Source organism: Oncorhynchus kisutch, linkage group LG1 (genome assembly GCF_002021735.2).
Source record: "Oncorhynchus kisutch isolate 150728-3 linkage group LG1, Okis_V2, whole genome shotgun sequence".
Taxonomy (NCBI): Eukaryota; Metazoa; Chordata; class Actinopteri; order Salmoniformes; family Salmonidae; genus Oncorhynchus; species Oncorhynchus kisutch.
In genome coordinates this window covers 45,733,364-45,742,247 of record NC_034174.2, presented here as the reverse complement: position 1 = coordinate 45,742,247, position 8,884 = coordinate 45,733,364, and the positions used below count along the sequence as shown (strand labels likewise).

Genomic DNA, 8,884 nt, shown 5'->3' with positions numbered 1-8,884 from the left:
TGTCTGTCTTTGGATAGCCAAACATTATTAGACACATTTACAGAGGAGGAAGACGCATTTCGCTCTGTTCAGCTCGCCCCAGTTTCTGGTGTGAATTACATACATGTGATTATCTTTGAGCTAAAGCTGCCACATTGTTCGTTCGGTATCTCAGTCGGCCAAGCCACAAGGAGCGTCATCTATGATGCACACCCACAGCGTGTCAGCCTCATGACCCTGTTAAACTACGCCAGGCTTCAATGGACATTGACTTTATGGGGGAAAAGGTCAACACACCGAACCCAATGACACAAAACTATTTCTTCCTGTTGCAGGGGAGACTAGAATCTAGAGCCCAGACCCTGATAGAGTGATGATTGCCGGCACACAATGGAAATAATGGAGGCCATTTATGAAGCACTTTACACTATAAGGGGAGGGCAGGCGTGACCTCATCTAAAGCCAATGTGTAGAACCAACCTGGATAATTCACAGCGGACATGAAACACAGATATTGTGAAATGGAGTTGTTTCACCCAAATTCCTATCTGTCTCATGCTGCAAAGTGCATGAAATCCATTGAATCGTGCATTTCTAGATGAGCTCATTCCAGTCTTAATGGCAACCACTCAACACCAGCAGTTACCATTTTACTCACAAAGAGCAAGCAAAGTTCAATGATCACGTCTAGTTCAATGATTGGTCTAAAGGTGTGGAAATAGCGGGAAGGAAGACTGGCAATAGGGATCATAATTATAAGCTACATTTGGGGCCCTTTGCTTACCCAGCATGAAGGCGCCCTCTAGTGGCTGGTGTGGTGTAAGAAGGCAAAAGAGCCACTATTGAAAGGTATATTAGTATCATACTCATTTTTGTATTACAAAATTGATCGTGGAAGTGTTCATAGCTGGGTGCTTATATATAATACATCCCTCTACGGAAAAAAATACAGACATTGTGAATACAAATAATTTATTGCGTAGCAAAACAATATATTTACAGCACTGACAAAATAGCACTTTTAAAAATCTCATCCCAAAAGTTACATTTTTGTAACATGGATGGAACCGGGCAGCTTGAGATATTCCATTGCCTGCACAGCAGCGGCCCTGCGAGCTCTCATTAGCCGACAGTGAGTCTGACAGGGGATCTTTCGCCTTCCTTCCACCCGGGACTCAAACTTAAGCTTGTGGGATTCCACCTGACCCGTCAACGTGGGCTACCCAAAGCAGCGAAGCGCAGTTAAACCCAGTGAGACAACGTTTCTGTTGACTGCTTGAGGTTGCCATTCATTCGTCTTGTGTAGCTATTTCGAGTGCGTATGTAGCGCACCGTATTTGGCGTGGGAAGGACTAATACAGTTCCTTTTAAATAAGTAACAGTGTTTTTGGCGCTGGCCCTTGGACGCTCATTACGCGGCGTGCAGTCGGTTGACAGCACCAGCGCATCTCTGAACCCCCGTAGCCTGTTGCAGCTTCTTGGGAATGGTGATCTGCTCGGTGGCTGAAACTATTGCTACCTCCTCCGGTCTCCTTTCCTCCTCCACCTCCAGTGTCTTCTGCTCCCGGGCTATCAGCAGAGCCAGCTCGGCGTCCAGCGGCTCCCCAGAGGAGAAGGGCTGGCAGATTGTTTCCACCAGGCCCAGAACCGTTCCCAAGAAGGCAATCACGGAGCCCACCAAGTACACCTTCAACATGCGCCGGCTGGGCTTCTGCGCCAGCATTTCCTTAGCGAAGGGGACGATTTCGTACATGGTGTCCATTTCGGATGGATTATGTTGTCTGATTTTGACTGGGGAGAGAAGAGAGTTTTAGTCACAGGTGTTACCTTTTACGCATGCAGTTGTAAATTGTCACAAATAAGCACTTTTAATGATCACAATGTCAATGCGAGGACAATCACGTGCAATGGTGGGCTTACTTACTTTATTCAAGTAGGGTGCTCTTGTCTTTTTGTATTTATTAGCCCAGGGCGTCCTGTGTAGCTTGAGCACTAATCAATGGCAGCTTCTCGTTTATAAAGACCTGTTTTTTTAAAATCCACGCCCACTCGGTGACGCGTTATGACAATTCTTTGAGCTCAATCTTCTGCCCAAACAGGAGCATGGCTCCAGCTGAACGTGAGCTACGTGTTACAATAGTGGCGTAAACTCCTCTCAAGCGCTCTCACCCACGCTGTAAAGTACGGCTTATGAATGTGTGCAGCCTGTATGGGTCTCTGTGCCTTTTGTAGCAGCATGTACCAAATTATGCCAAGGGCGAATCTATGTGCGAATCTATGTGATTCATCGAATCACATAGCAATCACATAGCGAAATAAGCAAATTATTTTCATCGGTTATTATTGGGATACTGTTTAATTATCATCTTCAATACCTGGTCGTTTATCCGCTATAACATAAAGTACTAACCCCGCCTAATCTTTTTTAGAGCAGAATTAAAATATGTACAACAACATTCAGCAAAAGATTGTACACGCCAAAGTGCTTAATTGTTATGTATAAAATTGTTAAGTGTGACACGTGGGCCAGTTTCAATTAAGTCAAAGGCCATATAAACCCAGTCACTCTCCTGGCACGTCCATCACGTCTGCATACACTGCGAACTCTGTTTGTACTGACACACACACACACACACACACACACACACACACACACACACACACACACACACACACACACACACACACACACACACACACACACACACACACACACACACACACACACACACACACACACACACACACACACACACACACACACACACACACACACACACACACACACACACACACACACACACACACACACACACACACACACACACAGGATTTGCGCAAACTGTGACTCATTTGGGACAGCTGACCAATGATATTATTGCATGAGTTTGACTGGACCAGTCATACATAATCCCCTATGAATTTGAGCAATGAGTGAATTTTGGTAACCAGAAATGTGGAAAACGAGAGGACTCTTTGCCAGTGTTGAGCATGTGAATGTTTTTTTTTTCTCGCTCCACCATGAGGGGTTTAATGAAGACCTTGTATTAGTGGCCACTTACACTTGTCATTCATTTCCAAAACGCTACATCTATCATTTATTTTAATACATTTGTGTTTTTTCACCAGAACTAATTGCTTATGGGTACCTTCAAGTGTGTGTAAAATATTACTGTTCTCAGATTTTTTTTATTAATAGATTTTAGATGTGTATGAAAAACGCTATATGTCCATTGTTTAGCTGGAAAAGAATGTTCATATCCTGTATATTTGACTGTGATATGTGGTTGTCTCGCCTAGCTATATTAAGATGAATGCACTTACTCTAAGTCGCTCTGGATAAGAGCGTCTGCTAAATGACTAAAATGTCAATGTTTTACACACAGATCTCATATTACCGTACATTATTTTGTCAAATATGTTTTATATATTAATGTCGCAATTGCATAATTTGTACATTTCTTTCATAAAACATTTCCGTTATTTGTTACATTTGACTGTGTAAAACCTAGCAGTACTACCTATTTCTCTGAGAGTGAGGCGGATATATAGCATTTGGCAAAAAAATACATGATTATTTGTCTGTCTGAAACGATCAAGTGATTTTAAACAAATACATGTCTGTCATTGAACAACCCCATGCCATTATTAGATAGTGAAAAAACACACCAATCTCTTTCAGATTTTTTTAAACAATACAATCTAATTTAACAACATTTATACATAGCAATTTGGAATGAAACTCTGCAGTTTGTTCGTTTGTTTTGAACCGTGAGACCTGGGCCATTTGGCAATTCTGACCTGTTCTCCCATTGCAAGGAGTTGGTGACTTCTGATGTGCTTTGGTATAGTATATAGTATATAATCATTTGAGATGAGTAGTAGTTTTTGTTATGCACAGTAACACCCTACTGCTGTTTGTGTGTATATAATCAGAAGGACACACTGTCTCTCATTATTCAGACCTTTACAGCATATTGTCTCACCACAGATAGAGCAAGGCACAGGGCACATTAAACAGAGACAAGTATATGCAAGTCTAATATATACCGTACTGCATTCACTGGACTAAGGCAGTGCTAGACTGAGACTACTACTATGTGCTTTAAAAGTGGCTATAGCTTTGCTTGTGATAAAACTGCACCTCTAGGCTATTGTAATCTTTCCAGGGTGAAATCTGCTTTGTAAACACAACATTTGACGTGTCATGACTACGTTGCCAATTTTATGTTGAGTCGTGTGGTGGGGGAAGGGGGGCTAGGACCGTCACGGTCTGTGGTCTTTAGTCATTAGAACCCCCAAAAAAACTGTGGCTGTGGCCGTCTGGCAGTTGTGTGTGTGTGTGTGTGTGTGTGTGTGTTTATGCATGCCTGAGACGGAGGTGAGCCACAGAACACACCCTGGTCTGGGGATGTTTGTCAGTGGCTATGGAGAAAAACAGTGTGTGTATCCAGCAGCCTTGAGTATAGGTTTGATTAGTTACCACACAGTGGTGCCAATCCGTTTTACTGCCTGCAGGATATACATTTAGAGGTGTGTATGTGTGTGGAGACACTGATTCAGATGGGCATGTCAAAGATAACAATACGGATAATGGCTTTATTTACAATGGTTTTCAACAGACAGATGAGCAGAGTTTTTGTCGCACGCTGTATCTTAAACAATCACTGCATACCTAGGCTAATCTCCTTCCTGAGACAAGCTGCTGACCCAACCACCGATCCCACAACCATATTTTACCACATCGCTACAGAGAACTGTTTATGTTCTTCAGTGTGGTTGATCGCTCCACTGTTTAGTTTTGGATGAGCCTCCCTTTTTTGAAGAATATGTTGTTGATAGATGTCCGACGTGAAGTTCTATCTCGTGTGTGTATGTTTTCCACAGGAGGCTGCTGAGGGGAGGGCGGCTCATAATAATGGCCAGAACAGAGCGAATGGAATGGCATCAAAACACACGGAAACCATGTGTTTGATGTATTTGATACCATTCCACTTATTCCACTCCAGCAATTAGCACATACAGGTCCTCCCCAATTAAGGTGTGATGTATTCATCCCAGCAGGTTGCGGAGGGGAGGCGTGTGTCTGCCAGCTACCTTTCTGACACACTGTATCGTGAGGCCCAGGTGAGACAGTGTTTGTAAGGATTCTGAGCAGCACTCACACACCCGTGTCTACGTACATACACCTACAACTGGTGAGTCCTCACCTCCATGGATTAACAATTCACTTTCACTGGTTATTTGACTTTTTATTTTCAATGTCTTTCAAAATGTTTTGTGTTCATGTAGCCATCTACTGTATTGGTGATTTCTCCCAATTATTCAGTCAACCAATTATCTAGTCTTTGTCGTGAATGTCTGTCCTTTGATATTTTTTTGCTGTATTGTTGGCTGTATTGTTGGCTGTATTGTTGGCTGTATTGTTGGCTGTATTGTTTATTGACCTTTTTGTCTTTAGAAAAATTTCTCATAGTAGGAACCAAAGATGTGGATTTTATTCCACTTAGCAGGTATGTGCCCACCATATTTGTGTTAGCACTTCATTGATTTCTAGTTGAAAATGATCAATGAGTTGTTACAGTTCTATCAAATATTTTTTGATTTAGTCTTAACATTCAAATTGTGGCGATAGTTTCGTGTAGGATGTGAGGAAATATGTAATTGGGTTGACACTTCTATCTGTGATGATAACGATGAATTGATCTCCTCCCCCAGCCCTGACAGCAGTGGCTGCGACCCAGAGGGACTGTTCTCGGGGGGCCTGTTACCCCCCTATGGGAGACCTGCTCCTCGGTAGGGAACATCAGCTTCATGCCTCCTCCACCTGCGGCCTTGCCGGCTCTGAGGTGTTTTGCACCTACTTTGGACAGGTAAGACCCTTCTCTTATTGCTATGAAAGACACCGGAGGCACTGTAAGAGAGGGGAGAAAAGTGGGGCAATAGCTGTTAATTGTTATGAGTTGTTCACCAGGGTTTTAATGTGTAACATTTCAGGTTTGTAGGGCAGCTATAACTTTATGGAGTCAAACATGAGAGACAGACAAGACAGACAGACAAGACAGACAGACAGACAGACAGACTTGCATGTATAAAGACAGAAGACCAAGAGACAGACAACACATACAGGCAGACACAAATGCAAGCACACACACGCACACAATGTCCAGATTGGAGGTGCATGGCTGTTGCTCTCTTTGTGCTGACCATGCACAGTAGGAGACCAGGGCAGAGGGTGCACGGATGGTATGGGGAGAGGGAGAGGGTGGATGGATAGAGGGCCAGGGGAGAACTGGTTGGTGTAATTTGTGAAATTGTCTGGATCTGGTGCCAGAGACACACAGATGTCAGATGTTGCAACTACATTTGACCGCAGTCTTGGTTGCTAAGTTCCTGAAGAGAAAAACATTGGATGGGGATTTATTTGTTTGATTTGAAAACAAAGAAAATCAAATGTAATGTGTTGACAGGGAGCACATTTCTTTTCTCAGAATACTTTAGTTATTGAATTACTGTAGGTGTATTTTTTTAGGTTTATTTGTGGGACAAGTTTGAAACATCCTTTAGTTCATGACAAACTAGGAGGTAAAAGCAGGTAAAAGGACAAGAATTTGTGTTGCTGCCTGTTTGATTTACAGTCGAGCCTTTCATCTGAGCCACACCCTCTGGTGTTGCTGGGCAGGGCAAGTATCTGTCACTCTGCTCTTAAAACTCACAATTACAAGTATGTATCTGCAGGCACACACAGGCACACACAGGCACACACACACACACACACAGTAGATCTTTTTTTGCTGTCTGCTGGTTGTGGGTTCTGCCTTGAGTTTTTGAAACTTCACCACTTTTGTGTTTCGATATTTACTCAAAGTGATTGTGCTTCACTGGATGATTGTGCTGATCACACAAACATGAAAGATGTTTTAATGTTGGGTGTGTGGAGAGAGGTGCCCCAGGCCATAGAACCTTGTCTAGACTGTGGATCTACTGTAACTGTATGACTGTGTGTGTTGAATCATGTCCGAAGGGTGTGGTTGTGCATCGACTATCTCTCTGACACGCTCTGTATAACTCAGTACAGGGGAGATAGTGTAGGACAGGGATGGACAACTCTGATGGAGTGGGGGCCACAAAACATCTGAACTCATCATGAGGGGCCGCAGTTGCTCTCAGGTTTTTTTTTTTTGGGGGGGGAATTTATCTGAAGGTCTTCAAAAGGGGGGCGGCCCTGGTGATGTGATCTGTGGAATGAAGATGAGCTAAGTCGCAGACAGAGGGGGAGTTGGGCAGTACAGTTTGCCAGGGCTTTATCACTCGATGTCAAGGGAGTGGCACTTATGCCAGTGACCCTTTAATGGCTGGGCTGGGTGTCCGTCGTGCCCCCACAGAGGGTACTGGAGGACAGAGAGAGAGGGGAACAGAAGAGAGGGAGGGAGAGGGATAGAAGAGAGAGAGAAAGTATCAGACCTCAGGAAAACCCAGATGCAGACTGTTCGAAGTAACAAAAGTTTATTACAAAAACGGGGGGCAGGCAAACGACAGTTAAAGGGCAGGCAGAGGTCAGTAATCCAGAGCAGAGTCCAAATGGTACAGAATGGCTCAGGGTCAGGGCAGGCAGAATGGTCAAAACCAGGAAAACTAGAAAACAGGGACAAGAGAGAGAAACAGGAGTACGGGAAAAACAACGGTAGGCTTTACAAGACAAGTTCGCTGGACTCTACCCGGAGGGGCAGATCCCGAGTAGACAGCCATACCCTCTGCCCAAGACAATAGTGGGGAGCCGGGTCCGGTGGCAGCCCGTCTGTTGACAATTCCTGGAGGTGTTCTTGAGAAGAGCAGGCCAAGTTCTCTTCCAGGTACACCGACAGCGGTGGACGAACATCTGGGCAGAGGATATGTTGACCTCTTCCTCCTGCCCCGGGAAGAGCGGGGGCTGATAACCCATGGAGCACTCGAAAGGCGAGAACCCAGTGAGAGGTGTTCCGGGCATTCTCCACCAACACGAGTTGCTGGCTCCAGGTGGTGGGGTTGGCCGAGACGAGGCATCGAAGAGTCTACTCCAGGTCCGGATTGGCACGCTCCGACTGCCCGATGGATTGCGGATGAAACCCGGAGGACAGGCTGGCCGATGACCCAATGAGTGTGCAAAACGCCTTCGAGAACTGGGACGAGAACTGAGGACCACGGTCGGAAACCATATCCACCGGAAGTCCATGGATCCGGAAGATGTGCTGTACGATGAGCTGGGCTGTCTCCTTGGCCGAAGGTAGCTTGGGGAGGGGAATGAAATCAGCGGCTTTGGAAAACCTGTCCACCACTGTGAGGATAGTGGTGTTGCCATCAGATGGAGGGAGACCAGTGATGAAGTCCAGGGAAATATTTGACCAGGAAAAGTGAGGGACAGGAAGAGGTTGAAGGAGGGCAGCCGGAGCTTGCCGAGGAGTCTTGGTTCTGAGCACAGACAGTGCAGACAGCGACGAACATGGAGGCGTCTGAAACCATGGTGGGCCACCAAAAGCTTTGTTGCACAAAGGCCAGGGTATGACGGGAGCCAGGGTGGCAAGCAAGGCTGGAGGAATGAGCCCATTCCAGGACCGGGGAGCGGACAGCGTCGTGTACAAACATCCGGTTAGCCGGGCCCCCCCTGGTTCTCTATACCCCAGATGAGAGTAGCCGCCGGGTACGAGATAGGAAGAATGGTCTCGGGGTCTGGGGGTGTAGAAGCGGGGCAATTGCGGCATGAAAGTGCGTCCGGCTTAACATTCTTAAATCCCAACCGGTAGGAGGTGGTGAAGTTGAACCGGGTGACGAACAGAGCCCATTGACCTTGCCTGGAGTTGAGACACTTGGCAGTACGGAGATATTTCAGGGTCTTGTGATCCATCCACACTATGAATGGAAGCTCCCA

At 45.5% G+C, this 8,884-nt stretch overlaps 2 protein-coding genes across 2 annotated transcripts in view; one reads left to right on the top strand and one right to left on the bottom strand.

Moving 5' to 3' along the window:
• Positions 1–934: 934 nt before the first annotated feature.
• LOC109899818 (G0/G1 switch protein 2) lies at positions 935–2,039 on the bottom strand. The gene is made up of 2 exons (XM_020495420.2): positions 1,904–2,039; positions 935–1,770 (listed from the first exon to the last, which is right to left on the bottom strand). The coding sequence occupies exon 2, from the start codon at positions 1,739–1,741 to the stop codon at positions 1,391–1,393; it is 351 nt and encodes a 116-aa protein (XP_020351009.1). The 5' UTR covers positions 1,742–1,770; positions 1,904–2,039; the 3' UTR covers positions 935–1,390.
• Positions 2,040–5,048: 3,009 nt separating this feature from the next.
• Positions 5,049–8,884, top strand: part of LOC109869658 (laminin subunit beta-3-like) — a 30,009-nt gene continuing 26,173 nt past the window's right edge. Inside the window, exons 1-3 of the mRNA XM_031834061.1 lie at positions 5,049–5,177; positions 5,441–5,492; positions 5,698–5,852. Coding sequence (XP_031689921.1) covers positions 5,468–5,492; positions 5,698–5,852 — 180 coding nt within the window. The 5' untranslated portion in view covers positions 5,049–5,177; positions 5,441–5,467. The remainder of the gene's footprint in view (positions 5,178–5,440; positions 5,493–5,697; positions 5,853–8,884) is intronic.

Excerpts from the sequence above, each read along its gene's own strand:
- LOC109899818 (XM_020495420.2), bottom strand. The coding sequence starts at position 1,741 with ATGGACACCATGTACGAAATCGTCCCCTTCGCTAAGGAAATGCTGGCG.